General features: G+C 47.8%; 1 protein-coding gene across 1 annotated transcript in view; it reads right to left on the bottom strand.

Moving 5' to 3' along the window:
• LOC148022289 (ribose-phosphate pyrophosphokinase 4-like) overlaps positions 1–20,505 on the bottom strand; it is a 35,528-nt gene that overhangs the window by 11,952 nt on the left and 3,071 nt on the right. Inside the window, exon 4 of the mRNA XM_087697917.1 lies at positions 19,531–19,599. Within this exon, the coding sequence (XP_087554043.1) occupies positions 19,531–19,599 (69 nt within the window). The remainder of the gene's footprint in view (positions 1–19,530; positions 19,600–20,505) is intronic.

The following is a 20,505-nucleotide window of genomic DNA, read 5'->3' as shown; positions in this document are numbered from 1 at the left end:
TATTTATTACACTTCAATTGAATGAATATGCATGTTGTGACACTAATAGTTCACGCATACGTGCTATCGCCCTGTTTTGCATCCGGAAACATGTATAATGCTTTTTGAAGTAATGTACATTCTCTATTGTATAGTTGAATATTGCATCTCATTGAATAATGCACAATGTATGGTTTACATTTAGCATTAACATGTGTATCATTGAATGAAATCTCAGTGCTTTGAAGTTGTATTTGTTACACTTCAGTTAAATGAATATGCATGTTGTGACACTAATAGTCCGTGCATACGTGCTATCACCCTGTTTTGCATCCGGAAACATGTATATTAGAAAGACTCCTAGTAATCATAGTTGGATACAGGATTGATCCTCCACCTATGTGAGACTTGAACTTGCAATGACACAAATGGTAGTGGGGAAACTCCTACCATCGCCCCGTGTCATCTATTAGCAAGTGATACATGCGATGGCACTAATAAAATGGAGAATCTTGTTATCGTCCTGTGTCATCTGTTAGCATGTGTGGCATGCAATCGAGGTTGCTTGCTTCTTTCAAGAGGGGGGCATGTCACCAAGTGGTGATACTTTTTACAGTTGCTTTTCTTATTTACTTATATAAATATTTTATTTTTCTTTTCTTTTGTTGTTGTTGCTTCTTACTGTCAGAGTGCAGCGGTGCGGAAGCGTAGGACTGAGAGAGAGAGAACGCAGAGAGAAAAGGGAGAGAAAGAGACAGTGTACAATGAAGATCTGCTGTATAAAGAATGCTGAATACAAAGATATACACGGGCGCAGTGCGCTGGACTGCGTGTCTCCACCTCGACGATGCGACCTGCTGTCCACCTCGAAGTCTGCTGCAGTCTGCACTGTCTACTGTCTGAAATCTGTGAACAGAGACAGAAATCTGCACGGCACCGGTCTGTAATCTGTGATAGAGAAGAGTGTGTAGACTGCTGGAAACGTCGGCAATAAATAGGCGAAAAACCACCTAGAACGGGGCGCCAAAATAGGGCACAGCCTGGAATAAATCCGCTGCAGGCAGTCGGACTGCCACGTGGCAGTCCGACTGCTGCTGGTCCGACTGCTGCTGCTGGTCCGACTGCCCTCCAAAACAGGCTATGATCTCTGACACCCCCTCTCAGAGCCTGGACAGGGCAGAAGCCTGAGGGATCGGGAATGTTGCCGAAGGAGAGCCTGAGGAAGCGCCTTCGTAAACAAATCCGCAAGATTATCCTCCTGAGTCTGGAGGAACGAATCAATCTTCTCGTTCCAAGCTCGCGGGGCCTGCTTGAGACCATACAGGGCCTTCTTCAACCTGTAGACTTTCCCATCTGAAGAACCAAAACCAGGAGGCTGCTCAACGTAGATCTCCTCCTTCAAATCACCATTCAGGAAGGCCGACTTCACATCCAGCTGATAAACAGGCCATCTCCTATGGCCAGCCAAAGCAAGAACAGCTCTAATGGTTGCCATACGAGCTGTAGGGGCAAAGGTGTCATGACAGTCAATCCCTGGGCGCTGGGCAAAACCCTTAGCAACAAGGCGAGCCTTGTGCTTATCCAAAGTACCATCACTGAGATATTTGGTCTTGAAGACCCACTTGACTCCAATCACCTTCTTCTTCGGGGGGCGTGGCACAAGTGACCAAGTGCCATTCCTCTCAATAGCCTCCAACTCAGCTTCCATAGCTTTCTTCCATGGGGCGGACTGTAAAGCCTCCTTCATGGAGGTGGGCTCTCGATCCTGCATAACTCGGGACATCAAACAATAATTGGAGCAAACAAGCTCCGAAGAATGCGCCTGGTGCCTCCGTGACCGCCGCGGACCATCCTGCGGTCCCCACTCCTCAGGAACCCCTTCGATCCCTGAATCACGGAGTGTGTCACGGGCCCAGCGAGGAGGAGGCCGAACCTCCCCTCGTCGTTCTCCATCAGTAGAAGACTCTGGAATGTCCACCGGTGGTAACTCCGCAGAAGGATCCGGTGGAACAGTAGACTCTGTGTCAGAAACAGAATCATAATCAAACGGCACAGGCTCCAGTGGAACTGTAGAAGGAGCCAAACTCTCCCCTGGATCTCCAAGAACGGGATGCTCTTCACCCGTTGAAGAAACCGGAACCTCCACAAACCGCACATCACGGCTAGTATATACATCCCGCTTGACGGGATCATACAGTCGGTAGCCTTGGGACTGGGAGCTGTAGCCAACAAATACCTGTTTTCGGGAAGCCGCTTCAAATTTGTCACGGTGAGCCTTGGGAATGTGAACATAGGCATCACACCCAAAGACCCGAAAGTAAGAAACATCTGGCTTCGTCCCAAAATAAGCCTCAAATGGAGTCATCCCTTCCACGGCCGAAGTAGGGGATCGATTAAGGATGTGGACTGCAGTAGCCACAGCCTCGGCCCATAGAACCTGAGGGGTCTGTCGGTGCTCCATCATGGTGCGCGCCATCTCGATCACACTACGGTTCTTCCGTTCTAGAATACCATTTTCTTGAGGAGTATTGGTATTGGCAAACTCCCGGTGAATTCCTCTATCTGCACAAAACCGAGCAAATTCATTAGACACAAATTCACCTCCCTTGTCGGATCGCAAGGTCTTCAACTTCCGGCCTGATCGGTTCTCCTCAAAGAGAAGCCAATCCTAGAAGTGCGAGAAAGCTTCTGACTTTAGTGCCAAAAAGTAGGCCCATGTCATCCTGCTGTAGTCATCCACGATCAGCATGAAGTACGAGCTCCCACGCAGGGACTCATTCCTCATAGGGCCACATAGATCCGTAGATACTAGCTCCATCGGTGAAGTAGACCGCCGCGAAGCTGTGTGGGGAATGGCATCCCGATGCTGCTTCCCCCGTATGCAGGAGACACATGGCTGCTGGCTCACCACTATATCCGGCAACCCTCGAACAAGCTGTCCACGTGACGCCTTCCGAAGATAGTCATAGTTCAGGTGACCAAACCGAGCATGCCATAATTCAGACTGTAACTGTGAGGTAAGAAGAAGAGAAGAGAGGGCAGTGGAAGACTTCAGTTTGTAAATGCCGTTCTCCTCATATCCAGATGATAGAACCTTCCTCGATTCACGATCAAGGACTCGCACAGTAGAACTGTCAAATTCCACCAAAAGACCAAGGGAGCAAATCTTATGAACTGAAAGGAGATGGTACCCCAATCCTGGTACATGCAAAACCTCTGAGGTATGGGTGCCACCCCGTCCATCCGGAATAAGCTGCATCTTACCCCGACCTGCAATAGAAACTGAAGAGCTGTCTCCAATGAGAACCTGCCCACGCGAAGGTCGCAGCTGGGCAACACCATCTGATGAAGGAGTCATGTGCCGTGAGGCACCACTATCAATAATCCACTCTCGAGATTGGGGAGCCGCCATCGCAGCATCAGAAGCATTCGGTGAAGCGTCCTCAATGACAACTAAATGTAGAAATGCAGCTGATGAGGGTGCAGCTACCACTCCAGAATCCTTGGTTTCCTTCTTCTTGGTGTCCTTCGAGTCTTTGTCAGAGCAATCCTTCTTCCAATGGCCAGTCTTTCCACAAATATGGCATGTGGAGTCTTTGTCCTTGTCCTTCTTGGACTTGTTATTCCCCTTCTTCTTCTTTTGGTCCTTCCCCTTCTTCTGAGAGGCTTGACCTGTCAACGCCTCCAACTTGGAAGCATTCTGTCCCTTTAGCTGTTCCTCTTGGTCCAGGACCATAGGAACCAACTCTTCCCACCGAAGAGTAGACTCTCGCCCCGAAGCAATAAGGGCAGAGTAAAATGTACCGAATCGTGGCGGCAACTGGGACAAGAGTGTAATCGCCATGTCTTCGGAGAAAATTGGCTTCCCCGCATTCTGAACCTGCATCTGTAGCTGCCTTAGCTTGTTAATGTGTTCCCTTAGCGAAGAAGACTTATTGACGGACAAGGTCCGCATCTGTACCTCCAAAGAAACCCTCTTCATCAGGGTCATCCGATTGTACATTTGATCAAGCTCCAGCCATATCTCACGAGCCACCGTCAAGTGCTCGATGTGAGCGATCACGGTTGTAGTGCATGATAGAAAGAGAAAGGATTGAATCCTGGCATTCAGTTTGTCCCAATGAGACTGGGCCCTGGCCAACTCCGCATGAGCATCGGAAGAGAGTTTGGACTCATCTCTTACCGAAGGCCGGTCAATATCTTCCTGTACCAACTCTGCCAAATCATAGGACTCAAGAATGGCCAACATCATAACGCGCCAAATGCGGTAGTTGTCGCCGTCGAGCTCCTGATCTGTAGGAAGAGCCGGTAAGACAGGCACCTTCCGGTCCATAATCGCCTGGAACTCCAAGTCCATCTCTGTAGACATCTTCACCTGCAATGCCTTCTCAAACGCAAAAGCAGCCCCCTCTGACTGAGTAAACTCAGCCTGCTAAGGCTCTTCCGCGTCCCGAAGCTTCTTCACCCGCCGGAGGCGATGAAAAAGCAAAACCTGCACTTTTAGGTTGAAAACTCAAACTTCCTCCGCGTTAAACAGCAGTAAACAGCAGCAAATCCACCACCTGTACTCCTTTCCTGTGCGCCCACACTCGTTTCAGCCTTGTTCTAAGGCGCAGCCCTCCTATCTACCCTTAAACGCAAAAAACGCAAATTTGTGTCGCGATGGAAACTCCTTTTCAGGTTGATTCTGCGCTCAGTCAGCCCTCAAACACTGCTCTGATACCATGTCAGAGTGCAGCGGTGCGGAAGCGTAGGACTGAGAGAGAGAGAACGCAGAGAGAAAAGGGAGAGAAAGAGACAGTGTACAATGAAGATCTGCTGTATAAAGAATGCTGAATACAAAGATATACACGGGCGCAGTGCGCTGGACTGCGTGTCTCCACCTCGACGATGCGACCTGCTGTCCACCTCGAAGTCTGCTGCAGTCTGCACTGTCTGCTGTCTGAAATCTGTGAACAGAGACAGAAATCTGCACGGCACCGGTCTGTAATCTGCGATAGAGAAGAGTGTGTAGACTGCTGGAAACGTCGGCAATAAATAGGCGAAAAACCACCTAGAACGGGGCGCCAAAATAGGGCGCAGCCTGGAATAAATCCGCTGCAGGCAGTCGGACTGCCACGTGGCAGTCCGACTGCTGCTGGTCCGACTGCAGCAGTCCGACTGCTGCTGCTGGTCCGACTGCCCTCCAAAACAGGCTATGATCTCTGACACTTACCCCAAGAGTTCTCTTGGAATAAGACCAAATCTTTGCATAGCCAAAAGAGGCAGCCATTTGTCAGAGTGCAGCGATGCGATGCGGAAGCGTAGGACAAAGACTGAGAGAGAGTGAACACAGAGAGAAGAGAGAGAGAGAAAAGGAGACAATGTAAACGCAGAAAATCTGCAGTGTAGTATGCTGTATAAGAGTGCAGAAATATACACAAGGGCAGAGGATATATCTGTGTGTGTCTCTGACTTGATGACCTTGATCTCCGTAAGCCCGAGCACAGTCTATCTCAGCCAATAGATCTCAAGATCAGAATCTGAATAATGAATATCCTGGAGTGTGCCATAAACTGGCTATAAATAGCCAAAAAAATAGAAAATCCCCAGCACCAGGTCGGCTGCATTAAATGCAGCCGACTGCAGTAAAACTGTCTCGACTGCAGACTGTCCAACTGCAGCAGCTGACGTGGTGTCCGTACTGTGCTGACGTGTCCTCTGCTGTACTATGCTGATGTGGCACTGCCGTACCCTGCTGACATGTCCGACTACCTGTCCAGGGGATGACTCTACCTCTAACACCCCCTCTCAGATCCTGGACAAGGCATCAAACGAAGGAATCTGGAATGCTTACGAAGGAAAGCCTGGGGAAGTGCTTCGTGAACAAATCTGCAAGATTATCCTCCATCTTGCAGTACTCCACATCAATGGTCCCATCCAAAAGCTTCTCCTGAATGAAGTGATACCAGATCTCAATGTGCTTCGTCCGGGCAGGGAATACAGGATTCCGCACCAAGGCAATGCAACTCTCATTGTCGCACCGTAGAAGAGTAGGACGAGTCTGGGGCAGCCAAGCTCCTCCAACAATCTCCGAAGCCACACAACCTCACATGTGGTGGAAGACGTGTGAGAGTGCGCAACGGAAGAACACGAACACAGAGGAGGGGATAGAGAAAGCAGGGAATGAAGGAAGAAAGTCTGCACTGACTGAGATGAATGCTGAATACACTGAAATGGACGGAGCAGTCCCTGCACGCAGCCCGGGAGCGTCAGTGAGGGCACCAGAACAGACTGAAAGCAATGGCAGCACCAATGCCGGAGCGGGAGAGGACGGAGAGAGTGCTGAACCTGCAGAAGACAATGCTGGGAATGACTGGGGGGCTGCTATATATAGCCCCAGGCCAGAAAACTGGCCGACCTGCCAAATCTGGCTGACTTGGCCAGATCTGGCCGACCTGCCCAGAAATCTGGGCCGACTGCACATAAAAAAGCCCAGTGTGGGCTATGTGACTCCCGAAGGCTGAATACAGACAAGAACAGCAACTACTAAGCTGACAGAGCTCCTCTATCTCCTGTCAGACTCTGACAGGAGCTCACAACCAGGAGATGACAAACTGAGAATGATAAAAGAGCAGGCTAACACCCCCTCTCAGATCCTGGGAGGGTCTGAAGACCTAAGAACCGCATGTGATGAAGCAAAGAAGCCTAAGGCAAAGGCTTCGTAAAGAGATCAGCTGCATTGGCCGCCGTAGGACAATAGACCACCACCAGCTCCGAATCCACGATCCGCTCTCGAACATAGTGATACTGAACCTCAATGTGCTTCGTGCTCCATCCAAAAAGGGTAATCCCATCTCCATACATGATCCCAAAGGATCGAGTCCCCTGTAAATAGCGAAGAACCCGCAAGGCTGCCTGCCAGTGATCCTGTGTAGGAGTCTTCATAAAAGAAGACAATAAAGCCACCACAAAAGAAATATCCGGCCGAGTGTGCAATAGCCAGATGAGAGAGCCGACAAGGCACCTGTAACGAGTGGCATCTGTAAGGGGGACTCCATCTGTCAAAAGCTTGGACTCAGGGTCCATGGGGCATGAGATAGACCGACACTCGACCATATCAAACTCTGAAAGAAGCTTGGAGATGTACCTGTGCTGCGAGATAAAGATGCCATGTGCCATCTGATAGATCTCCAGTCCTAGAAAGAAGTGAAGGATCCCTAGATCCGTCATGTCAAACTCTTGCTGAAGAATGGACCGAGTATGCTCCACCTGCTGAGTGTCGCTCCCTGTAATGATAAGATCATCGACACACAAGATAAGGAAAACAGAAAGGGAATCCACAACCCGTAAGTAGAGATTGGGATCATGAGCGGAGCGTGCAAAGCCACTCTGTAGAAAGAAGCGGTCAATCCTCTCGTACCAAGCACGAGGAGCCTACTTCAGGCCATAAAGAGCCTTCCGCAGCCTGTAGACATGATCCTCCTTCCCCTGCACAAGAAAACCAGGAGGCTGTGAAACATAAATCTCCTCTTCAAGGACGCCATTCAGAAAAGAAGACTTGACGTCCATCTAATAAACAGGCCAACGGTGGTGAGCGGAAAGAGCCAAAAGAACTCGAATGGTGGACATCCTAGCTGTAGGAGCAAAAGTCTCGAAGTAGTCCAAGCCTGCACGCTGTGCAAAACCCTTGGCAACAAGCCTAGCCTTATGCTTGTCCAAGGAGCCATCTGCAAGATACTTGGTCTTAAAGACCCATTTCACACCTATCACCTTCCGTTTCTCGGGACGCGGAACAAGCTCCCAAGTATGGTTTCGCTCGATGGAATCAAGCTCGACCTGCATAGCCTGTCTCCAAATATCCTATGCAAGAGCCTCCTCCACAGTGGAAGGCTCGAAATCCTGAAGAATCTGTGACATAAGAGCATAGTTTACACATAGTGAACTATCCCGCTGGGCCTGTAAACGGGCTGATCGACGTGGACCTGTAGAAGAAGCAGGAAAGTGAGTAACACCTGAATCCTGCATGAGCCGGCGATACCATAAGGGAATCCTAAGAGACTCCTGCTGCTGCGAGGGAGACCGGGTAGTCTCCGGAACCTGCAAAGCACCCAAACCAGAGAGTGACTCCCCCTCACCAAAGGAAGGTAGATCCTCCGCATCGAAAGAAGGTTGTGTATCCCGTGAAGATCCCAAAGTGGAGGTGGAAGAGCTCGTAGAAGACGGAGGCACATCCACCAAAGGGGAAAGGGAAGCCGAAGAAGGAGGAATAGGGGGGGTGCTAAGGGGTATCCTGGAAGGCAGAGAAGGTGGGGGGGGGGGGGGGGGGGGGGACTGTCGATGACGAAGAAGCACCTGTAATGGAACCATCAATCGGATCCTCAGAGGCCGAAGCCTCATCAAAGATCACATCCCTGCTCACCTCAACCTTCCGTGTCGTCGGGTCGTAAAGCCGATATCCCTTCGTGGTCGTGCTATAACCCACGAAGATAAGCTTTCTTGACTTAGAGTCGAACTTCGTCTTCCTCTTCTTCTTGTCCACATGGACAAAAGCGTCGCACCCAAAGATGCGAAAATGGGACACGGAAGGCTTCTTCCCAAAGAAAGCCTCATAAGGAGTCATGTCCTGTAAAGCCGAAGTCGGAGAGCGATTGCGAATATGCACCGCTGTAGCCACCGCCTCACCCCAAAGGAAATGAGGAAGACTCCTATGCTCCAGCATAGATCGGGCCATCTTCACCATGGTCCGATTCGCACGCTCCACCACACCATTCTCAGATGGTGTGTTCGGATGTGAATACTCCACCCGAATACCATGATCCCTGCAAAACTGAGAGAAAAGGTGAGAAGTAAACTCGCCACCATGATCAGCTCGAACGCCACGAACCTTGGAAGTTGTTTGGGTCTCCACAAACACCTGCCACTCACAGAAACGGGAGTACGCCTCGCTCTTGTACTCCAAGAAATAAGGCCACACATAACGACTAAAGTCATCCACAATCAGCATCAAATACCTAGCCTTCCCAAGGGAGGCCGTGCCTATAGGTCCGCAAAGGTCGGTGTGAACCAACTCAAGCGGAGAAGTAGCCCTCCTAGAAGCAACCTGAGGGTGAGGCTACCTATGCTGCTTGCCCCTCAAGCAGCTAGGGCACAAAGTGTGAAGAGGAGGGAAATCTGGAAGTCCCTCCACCATCTTCCTCCGAGAAGCCCGCAGAAGAGAATCGAGGTTCAAATGACCATACCGAGCATGCCAAAGCAGCCCAAGCTCACGGGAAGTCCTCGCAGCCAAGGCTGTGAGCGTATAAAGCCCACCCTCCTGTGTACCTGTCCAAAGAGCATCACCTGTAGAAGCATCCTCCACTGTGACTGCATCCTGAGTAAAAATGACTCGGGTACCTAGCTGAGTAAGGTCATGCACAGACAATAGGTTAAAACCCAAATCAGGGACATAGAGAACTTTGGCGGAGGAAGACCGCCTGTCAGAAAACATAGGTAGAGTCCCCACGCCTCGAACAGGGACTGTAGAATTGTCACCAATGGTGACTGCACCCCCTCGGGAACGAAGATCCTGAAGCCAATCCTGGCGGAAGGTCATATGTGAAGATGCTCCACTGTCTACAAGCCAAGTTGTATCCTCCTCAACAAAAACATGCACAAACGCAGATTCTGTCGTGGCTGGGGTCGCCTTCGAGTCCTTTCTCCTTGGGCTTCAAATGGGGATACTTCTGCCAACACTTCTCCTCGGGATGAGTGCCCTTTCCACAGTGGGGACATTTGGGCTTCTTCTCCTTCGCATCCTTCTTGTCCTCCTCCTTGTCCTTGGCCTTCTCCTTCTTTTGTTTCTTCTTCTTGCCGCCACTTGTGCCTACCGTAAAAGCCTTGGTGGAGCCACTGGCTCCCACCTCTTTGAGTCGCTCGTCATGCTCCAAGACTAGCAGGAAAAGCTCCTCCCATAGGAGTGTCTCACGGGTCCTCGAGGTGATGAGGCTGGTATAGAAAACATCATAACGGGGTGATGGCAGCTGAGTCAACAGAATCATCGCCATATCCTCAAACGATATCATACGACCAAGAGAGGCTAACTCGCCTCGCATATCCTCCATCTTCGTGATGTGCTCCTTCATGGAAGGAAAATCATCAAGACTGAGCATCCGTAACTTCTTCTCCAAGGAAATCTTGTGGGCAAATGTCTTGTGCTGATACAAAGACGCAAGCTTCTTCGACAGTTCCGCCGCTGTCTGTAACCTGTGAACATGTACAAGAACGGAATCATGTAGACTCATAAAAAGAAAGGAACGGGCTCGAGAGTTGAGCCTATCCCACAAGGCTGCACGGTCCATAGAGGTGCCATCGGACGAATCCGCGGGGGGACGGTCGATGGGCGAAGAAACAAGCTCCCAAAGGTCAAATGTATCGAGGATGCATGCCACCTTGCACGACCAAAGGGAGTAATTGGAACCATCCAACTTATCTTCCTTCGGAAAGGAAGGGAGAATCGGCACCTGAATGGAGGGAATCAAGGAAGGCATCTGCACATCTGAAGCAGTCTTCACGGAAGATACCTTCACGGTAGATGGAACCCTCTGAGATGCATGGACTGAAGAAGGACGAGTGCGAGGAGGTTCTTCCCGACGTCCAACCTCCTGATAATCCCGCCTCCGCTCAGAGGAATGATGAGAAAGGAGTTCATCCTCTGAGTCGTCAAAGGCTGAAAACTGGTAAGACATCTTCCAATCTGCAAAATACCAAAGAAAATTGTGCCGATGTCAAAGTATGACCAGCAGTTTGGTCACCAACCACCAAGATGCAGGCTGAGAAAGCCTACAAACACCTGGATCTGCAAAACACAAAGATAACTGATGACGATCACCTAGAAAAGAGACCACCAGCACCAGGACACAGCCAGAATGAGTCGCCAGCAGGAAATGTGCCGCCAGGAGTGGTAGAGACCAGCAGAACTGCAAAATGCAGGCTGAGGATTTGTCGCCCAGCAGGAGGGACAGCCTGATGGAAAACGCAGGGAAGAAGATTCGCTGGATGATGTGGCAGCCTCGGAAGACTACGTTTACAGCAAACGCAGGAAGAAGAGCCTCCTACAGGAGCCGCCTGGGCAGTTGCAGATGAGATGACAGCAACAGTGAGGTATCTCTCCAGCGGTTATGTCCTCCGTGCTCTCAGTCACGCGATGATACCATGTGAGAGTGCGCAACGGAAGAACACGAACACAAAGGAGGGGATAGAGAAAGCAGGGAATGAAGGAAGAAAGTCTGCACTGACTGAGATGAATGCTGAATACACTGAAATGGACTAAGCAGTCCCTGCACGCACCCCGGAGCGTCAGTGAGGGCACCAGAACAGACTGAAAGCAATGGCAGCACCAATGCCAGAGCGGGAGAGGACGGAGAGAGTGCTGAACCTGCAGAAGACAATGCTGGGAATGACTGGGGGGCTGCTATATATAGCCCCAGGCCAGAAAACTGGCCGACCTGCCAAATCTGGCCGACTTGGCCAAATCTGGCCGACCTGCCCAGAAATCTGGGCCGACTGCACATGAAAAAGCCCAGTGTGGGCTGTGTGACTCCTGAAGGCTGAATACAGACAAGAACACCAACTACTAAGCTGACAGAGCTCCTCTGTCTCCTGTCAGACTCTGACACGAGCTCACAACCAGGAGATGACAGACTGAGAATGATAAAAGAGCAGGCTAACGAGACGCAGCCTGATACTTCGCCTCAGTAGAAGAAAGGGCTACCGTGGGCTGCTTCTTGCTACTCCAAGAGATAACACCTGTACCCAAGGTAAAACAGTAACCTGTAGTAGACCATCGGTGGTCCACATCACCAACCCAATCCGAGTCGCTCCAACCTGCAAAAACCAAATCTGAAGCATCTGTACCTGCTGGATAAGAAATCCCTACGTCAGAGGTCCCCCTCAAATACCGAAGAATCCTCAGGGCAGCCTTCCAATGCACCTGTCTGGCTTCAGTCATGAACCCTGTCAAAAGACCCACAACAAAACAAAGGTCAACACAAGTGTTGAGAAGCCAAATCAAGGACCCGATCGATTGACGGTAGCATGAAGCATTCGTCACGGGAGAATCTAAGTGTGAAGTGGCCTTCCAGTTCAGATCCATAGGAGTAGTAATGGGCTGACAAGTCTCCATCTCAAAAGTCACTAAGAGCTCCTGAATGTATCTCTGCTGAGAGATGAAAATCCCCCTCTGAGACTAATAAATCTTGTGACCCAAGAAGAAATGAAGAAGCCCCAAATTCGTCATCTTGAATGTCTGATGTAAAGCTGTCTCGGTCTCGCGGACCTTCTGTGCATGATCCCCCGTTAGAATCAAATCATCAATATACAACACACAACCAACCTCGGAAGTGTGCACATAAAGCTGTGGATCGGCCTTGGAGCACCGATATCCCAACTTCGACTCAAGAAACAAGTCAATCTTCTCGTTCCATGCACGCGGAGCCTGCTTGAGGCCATACAAGGCCTTCTTCAACCTGTAAACTTTCCCATCCGAGGATCCAAAGCCAGGAGGTTGCTCAACATAGATCTCCTCCTGCAATTCACCATTCAGGAATGCCAAATTCACATCCAACTGATAGACAGGCCATCTCCTATAGTCAGCCAAGGCAAGAACAGCTCGAATAGTCGCCATACGAGCAGTGGGGGCAAAAGTATCATGGAAATCAATGCCTAGGCACTGAGCAAAACCTTTAGCAACAAGGCGAGCCTTATGCTTGTCCAAAGAACCATCACTAAGGTACTTGATCTTGAAGACCCACTTGACACCAATCACCTTCTTGTGAGAGGGACGAGGCACAAGAAACCAAGTGCCATTCCTCTCAATAGCCTCCAACTCGGCTTCCATAGCCTTCCGCCAATGATCAGACTGTAAAGCCTCCTTCACTGAAGTGGACTCACGATCCTGCATAACATGGATCAACAAACAATAGTTGGAGCAAACAAGCTCCGTAGAATGCGCATGTTTCCTCCTTGACCTCCGTGGTCCATCCTGCGGTTCCCACTCCTCATGAACCCCTTCGATCGATGAATCTCGGAGTGTGTCACAAGCCCAACAAGGAGGAGGCCAAACCTCTCCCCATCGCTCTCCATCTGCTGAAGACTCGGGAACATCCACCAACAGAAGCTCCTCGAGGGTAGCCGGTGGAAGTGAAGACTCTGAATCAGAAGAAGAATCTCCATCAAAAGACTCTGGCTCTAAAGAAACTGTCTCAAGAGCCCAACTCTCCCTTGGATCTCCAAGAATGGGGTGCACCGCACATCTCGGCTCATATAGACATCCCCCTTGACGAGATCAAACAAACGATAACCTTGGGACTGGGAGCTGTAGCCAACAAAAACCTATCATCGAGAAGCCACCTCGAACTTGTCACGCTGTGTCTTCGGGATGTGCACATAAGCGTCACACCCAAAGATCCTGAAATAAGAGACATCAAGCTTAGTCCCAAAGTAAACCTTTAAAGGTATCATTCTGTCAACGGCCGAAGTGGGAGATCGACTGAGGATGTGAACTATGGTAGCCACTGCCTCGGCCCACAAAAATTGAGGTGTTTGTCGCTGCTCCATCATGGTGCGCACCATCTCGATCACACTTCGGTTCTTCCATCCCAAAATGCCATTCTCTTGGGGAGTGTTGGTGTTAGCAAACTCCTGGTGAATGCCCCTATCTACACAAAAACAAGCAAACTCATTAGACATAAATTCACCTCCCTTGTCTGAACGCAAGGTCTTCAGTCGCCGACCACACGGTTCTCCTTAAAAAGAAGCCAATCCTTGAAGTGAGAGAAAGCCTCTGACTTCAAAGTCAAGTGCTATAGTCATCTACGATCAACATGAGGTACAAGCTCCCCTTCAGGGACTCGGTCCTCATCGGACCACAAAGATCCGTAGATACAAGCTCCATGGGTGAAGTAGACCGCCTCGAAGCTTTGTTGAGAATCGCATCCCGATGCAATTTTCCACGAATGCAAGAGACACCTGGCTGATGGCTCACCACTATATCCGGCAAACCTTGGACAAACGATCCTCGCGACGCCTTCCGAAGGTACTCATAGTTCAAGTGGCCAAACCGAGCATGCCATAGCTCGGACTGTGTCTGAGAGGTAAGAAGAAGAGAGGTAAGAGCTGTGGAAGACTTCAATTTGTAGATGCCATCCTCCTCATACCCTGCAGAGAGAACCTTCCTCGATCCATGATCAAGGACTCGAACAGTATCACTGTCAAACTCCACCAAGAGACCAAGAGCACAAATCTTATGGACCAAAAGCAAATGATACCCCAAGCCTAGCACATGTAACACCTCGAAAGTGTGGGTACCACCACATCCATCTAGAATAAGCTGCATCTCACCCCGCGCAGAAATAGGCACAGAAGAGCTGTCTCCAATGAGAATCTACCCACGCGAAGGTCGCAAATGGATAACACCATTGGAAGGAGTCATGTGCCATGAGGCAACGCTGTCCACAATCCACTCTCAAGCCTAGGAGCTATCATTGTAGCATCAGAAGTCTTCAATGTAGAGTCCTTAATGACTATTAAGTGTAGAAAAGCAGTTGAAGAGGATGCAACCACTACTCCAAAGTCCTTCGTGTCCTTCTTGGTATCCTTGTCTTTGTCAAGGCAATCCTTCTTCCAATGACCGGTCTTACCATAAATATGGCAAGTCGATTCCTTCTTGTCCTTCTTGGATTTGTTGTCCTCCTTCTTTTGGTCCTTCCCGTTCTTCTAAGAGGCTTGACCAACCAATGCTTCCAACTTGGAAGCATTGTGTCCCTTCAACTGTTCCTCTTGGTCCAAGTCCATAGGAACCAACTCTTCCCACCAAAGAGTCGACTCCCGCCCTGAAGAAATAAGGGCGGAATAAAAAGTACCGAATCATGGCGGCAACTAGGACAGTAAAGTGATCGCCATGTCTTTGGAGAAAATAGGCTTCCCCACATTTTGAACCTGCATCTGAAGCCGCCGAATCTTGTTGATGTGTTCCCGAAGCAAATAAGACTTATTCACGGACAAGATCCGCATCTGCACCTCCAAAGAAACCCTCTTCATCAGGATCATCTGATTGCACATTTGGTCGAGCTCCAGCCATATCTCTCAAGCCACCGACAAGTGCTTGATGTGAGCTATCACGGCTGTCGTGCAAGACCAAAAAAAAAAAAACATATCCTAGCATTCTATTTGTCCCAATGAGACTGGGCCTTGGTCAACTCCGCATGAGCGCACTGAAAGAGAGTTTGGACTCATCTAGCACCAAGGGCCGGTTGATCTCCTCCAACACAAGCTCCTCCAAATCATAACACTCCAAAATGGCCAACATCATCACCCGCCAAATCGGTAAATTGTCACCATCAAGCTTCTGATCCGATGGAAGAGCCAGTAGGACAGGCACCTTCTTGTCCATGATCGCCTGGAACTCCAAATTAGCCTCTGTAGACATGTTCACCTGCAATGCCTGCACAAATGCAAAAGCAAACCCGTCTGACTGTGTAAACGCAGCCTGGTAGGGTTGTTTCCATCTTTGCCCGTACCTTCTTCACCCGCCGAAGGTGATGAAAAGGTGATATCTGCAATGGAAGACCTGAAACGCAGCCTTTCTCCCCTTCAAACAGCAATAACCTACAGCAAATTCATCGATTAGACTCCTTTCCCACATGCCCAAGCTCACTTTAGCCTTGATCCGATGCGCAGCCCTCCCGCTCGCCCTCGAATCCTGGAAACGCGGCCTTGTGTCGCGCTGAAATCTCCTCTTTAGATAGGTTCAGCCCTCAGTCAGTCCATCTTCACCGCTCTGATACCATGTCAGAGTGTAGAGATGCGGAAGCGTAGGACAAAGACTAAGAGAGAGTGAACACGGAGAGGAGAGAGAGAAAAGAAGACAATGTAAACGCAGAAAATCTGCAGTATAGTATGTTGTACAAGAGTGCAAAAATATACACGGGGACAGAGGATATATCTGTGCGTGTCTCCGACTTGATGACCTCTATCTCCATCAACCCGAGCACAATCTGTCTCAGTCAACAAATCTCAAGATCAGAATCTGAATAATTAATATCCTGGAGTGTGCCACAAACTGGCTATAAATAGCCAAAAAATAGAAAATCCCCAGCACCAAGTCGATTGCATTAAATGCAGCCAACTGCAGACTGTCCAGCTGCAGCAGTTGACGTGGCATCCGTACTGTGCTCACGTGGTGCCTGCTGACGTGTCCTCTGCTGTACTATGCTAACGTGCCACTGCCGTACCTTGCTAACATGTTCGACTGCCTATCCAGGGAATGACTCTACCTCTAACACCATTGGGACAAATTGGACTAATGGATTGTATGAGCTGTAGGACCGGTTCCATAGTGAATGGGCACTGAAGAATAGAATGCCAATGGTTTGGGACTGTGTGCTTAGCCACTGGAGATGGTGCAGGACAATGAGCCTTGCCAAGATAGAAGATGCACATGTGAGAATGCTCACCGAATAAAAGTCACCGTAACTAAGCCACATTACACTTTTTGATGTGGTCACAATGATAAAAGTTGCTCAGAACAACTTGAGGAATGCAGGGGTCACCATCCCTAAAATTTAGAGAGTTACTATTTTTGGATCCCAAAATTTGTTCGCGCCATTATCTTCGTTTTTGCACGATGATTAATTCTCTAGTCTGTGCCGAGGTCAAATTTTGCACCGATCATGGAGAAAATTAGACCAGAAGGTTTAAACAGGAAAATTGTTACATGTATGCCATATGGCACAAATTCCCAAAAGAGAGAGAGAGAGAGAGCATTAAAAAAAACGTAATAGGCATAGCGAGCAAATGGAAGAATGAAGTTTTGAGGAGCTAAGGGCAATTTGCTGCAAGAAAATCAGCCATGGAGAGTACTTCTACGTCTTTGACTCAAGTACAGAGGTAGAGCTTACTCCCTCTGATTAACTCTCTCTCTATTCTCAAAGGAAATGCTTCGCATGATGGGTTAATTTCATTGAAGGTACAATTCTGTGTCTTCTTTGAAATTTTGCATATGAATCATTGAGTATTGGTCACAAAAAATGCAAGACATGCTAGACAATAAGAACAGTGAATTCAGAGATCTGCAAATGCTAGTTTTGCATACAAATCATTGAGTTTCGGTCACATGCTGAACAGTAAGAACAGTGAATTCTGCACATGCTAGACAATAAGAACAGTGAATTCAGAGATCTGCAAACTGTAATTCTACACACGAATCATTGAGTTTTGATCACATGCTGAACAGTAAGAACAGTGAATTCTGCACATGCTGAACAATAAGAACACTGAATTCTGCACATGCTGCACAGTAAGAACAATGAATTCAGAGATCTGCAAACTGCAATTTTGCACAGGTATCATTGAGTTTTGGTCAAAGAAAATGCTTTCCTAAAAGGGATGTTGATCTGGACATGCTGTATTGTTCTTATGCAACTGGGATTTCCTCAAAAAAGATGAAAACCAACTATTCTCACGTTATGTATTTTGGAACATTATTATTTTTGTAATTTTCCATCTTTCGAGAGGGGTGCCGATCTTCGAGGCCAATCTGGAATTAAGCGAGGGAGTGGGGTCTTTGTTTATGTGTGTGTGTAAAGACCAGGTGTCAATTGAAGGAACTACCGCTTTAAGTGAGTCATAGACCGGTTTCACACACCCACCCAATCTCTGCAGAGATATCAAAAGATACAAGCTTAGTCAATATTTGCAAGTTACCTCCTAACGAGGTGACTGCAAAAAAACTACTCGAGCAATTGTGGATAGTGAAGCCACACATCACATGATCCACATTCAAGACATTTTTGTCTCTCTAGTCTCACAATCAAGAACGCCCAATGTGGAAATAACTCCTCGATCAAGATATATAGTCTAGGTTACATCAAGTTTTTTTTATTAACAAGGTCAAGATCTCACTTCACACTAGACAATGTGTATACCATCTCCCCAAACTTGGAGCAAATCTCTTATCCACTCAATAGCTTTGCTACTTGAAGCAAGCAATCTTCTTCACTGCAACCATAGTTGAGGTCATAGACTCCCAAATGGGTTTAGTGATTGCTTGCAATGAGGCATGGCCTTAGTGGCCTCTATATGATAACTCGTTTTCTCCCCTAACCAACTACCAAGGGCTCCAAGTTCCATTGCTTCTAGGTTTTAGCCACCACACAGAAGCCTAGAAATGATAAGCATCTTTGGCATTTCCGCTTCGGACACCTTGGGTATGACACTCTTTATGAAAGCTTGCCAATTTATTTGAGCCTATTTGTGGCCGCCTTGACATTTCATGGCTCACCAACCTATATTTTTTTTATGCCCAGATGCTAGCCAGCTTGACCGTGATTGTGGCCAATTTATAGACTAAGCATTCCCTCCTATCATTCATTCTACATACTCCTACAATAGGTTCCATTGGAGAGAGGAAGCTTATGGCTCCAATGCTAGTGCCCACACAACCAGTGACTCACTGTTGTTTCTGTACTGCCTCTTGTCTTGGTATATGGATTCCATTTCCCCAACATCTCTTTTGTTCCAAGTTTACTTCACAGTGTTCTTTTTTCTTTGTAATGCTTCTATTTTCTCCTCTCATGTTGTGCAGTCTATTCAGTAGATTCACCTACTTCCATCACCACACCCACTTCTGACATAGATGATAGATTGACATAACACAGGCGAACACAATCCTCTATAAATAGGAGTCTTGTGTTTGTGCATCAAACCCTCACTCATCATTATCAGCCAGCTTACCATCAGCCCTCTTCACATGCACTGCTGTCTACACCCCTCCCCGGTAGATACCTTAGTTAATGGACCTGCTCTGACTGTTGTTCATGCTGTCCACCCCCTCTACTAAGCCAGTCAACTTGTTTTCTCCTTCGTTCTTGCTGTGTTTGCAACCACACTGCTGCTGCCAACAGATTAGAGAGATCCAGCAGCCAGTCACCATCATCACCATCTGTGTTTGCTGCTGGATCAGGCTAAGCTGCTCTGGAAGAGACTCTAGCTGCTGTTGGCATTAGACCTGCCCTGCATTTTCAGCATCTGAGCCATCTTTATTTGCTGAGCTGCTGTGTATCCTTGCTTGGCAGGCTGCCCTGCTGCTATCCTATGTCTTCAGTCTGTTCCAGACAGTTGGTATCATTATTGACCACACTGATCTGGGTTTTCAGTCATCCAGCTAGACTGCACTGTTGCTGCCACTTCCATTAGACAGATTTCACATTGCTGCTGCATTTTCAAGACTCGTTGTTGGAGTACAATACATTAGAACACTTGCTCCTGCCACCTCTAACCCAGTCCTAGAGAAACCGAGGTTCAAGGCCCTGCTGTTATCATTCATTCATCCATTCATTAGTGTATTCAGCATTCTTCAGATTGTGTTCTCTGAGTTGTAGTACACTACAACATACCATTTCTTTACCTCTTTTGTACAATCACTAATATCACAATATAATAAATGAATTAACGACAAATAAAATATCCAAACTCTTTGAGAATAAGAATTTGGCTTTTAAATGATTGCACTTCAACAAGTATGACAGCAGTTACCGTGGGAAAGTGCTGCAAGTGATTATGGAATCTTTTCCAAGCTCCTTCATCAGGAAAAGCAATACTAACCTGCAAGCATTGGCAAACTCACAAATTCAAGCCTTGTTACATCCAAAGAGAATTTACTTTTCCACTTTTTGCTTTTTCAAATTCAACTAGAACAAAAAAGTGGGTTAGAAATGTCTATGTAAGAATTTGTCCACTATTTTTCATATTTTTACACATTCCCATAGGCCTTAAGTTGAAGCAAACTAACTAAACTGAATATTCTATTTTCACTCATAAAAGAAGGCCCAAATTTAATATTTCAAAGCTGCACCCATTGTTTTTTTGCGTAAGCTAACTAAACTGAATATTCTATTTTCACTCATAAAAGAAGGCTCCAATTTAATATTTCAAAGCTGCACCCATTGTTTTTTTGCGTAAGCCAGCCTTCCACAAATCTGGTTCCTCTGTACTCCTTGATTGTGATTATGGCTACTATGAACTAGGTGTGCAATTCATATAAATTACTATAGGGTTTCACTCATGGCCTAAAAGGTATTTTATCATGCAAGTATCTTCTGAACAATGTAACATACATTACACTACTTAAATGCAAGAAACAGGGTCAGATTAAACCTTGAGGCATGCCTTTCCCAAGGACAGTACTGCTGATACCCTAGTTGAATAACTTGTATAGAGTTACCTCAATATCTTTCATTTGCTACATGATGGGCAAGGTGATCAACCACCTACCAACAAACTAGAGATGAAATCTCAAGGACAGCCACCTTCTCTAATAACAAGCTCCATATTAAAAGCAAACTGAACTTGAAGGAGTATCAACAGAAGCAGGGGAGCACAGCACTAGAGTCCCCATGTGGTAGAAGAGGATTGATTGATGTCTTGGAAATCTCATTTGCTCTCTTGTTCTACTAAGTGGACTCCAACTTCAAGGAGGGAAAAACGAATGAGCGGAGGGAGAGGCTGAGG

This window comes from Lygodium microphyllum, chromosome 17, assembly GCF_053477565.2.
Source record: "Lygodium microphyllum isolate KBCC chromosome 17, Lygodium_microphyllum_v1.1.10, whole genome shotgun sequence".
Classification (NCBI taxonomy): Eukaryota; Viridiplantae; Streptophyta; class Polypodiopsida; order Schizaeales; family Lygodiaceae; genus Lygodium; species Lygodium microphyllum.
Note: the sequence above shows the minus strand (reverse complement) of the source record. Positions and strands in the feature narration are given on the sequence as shown.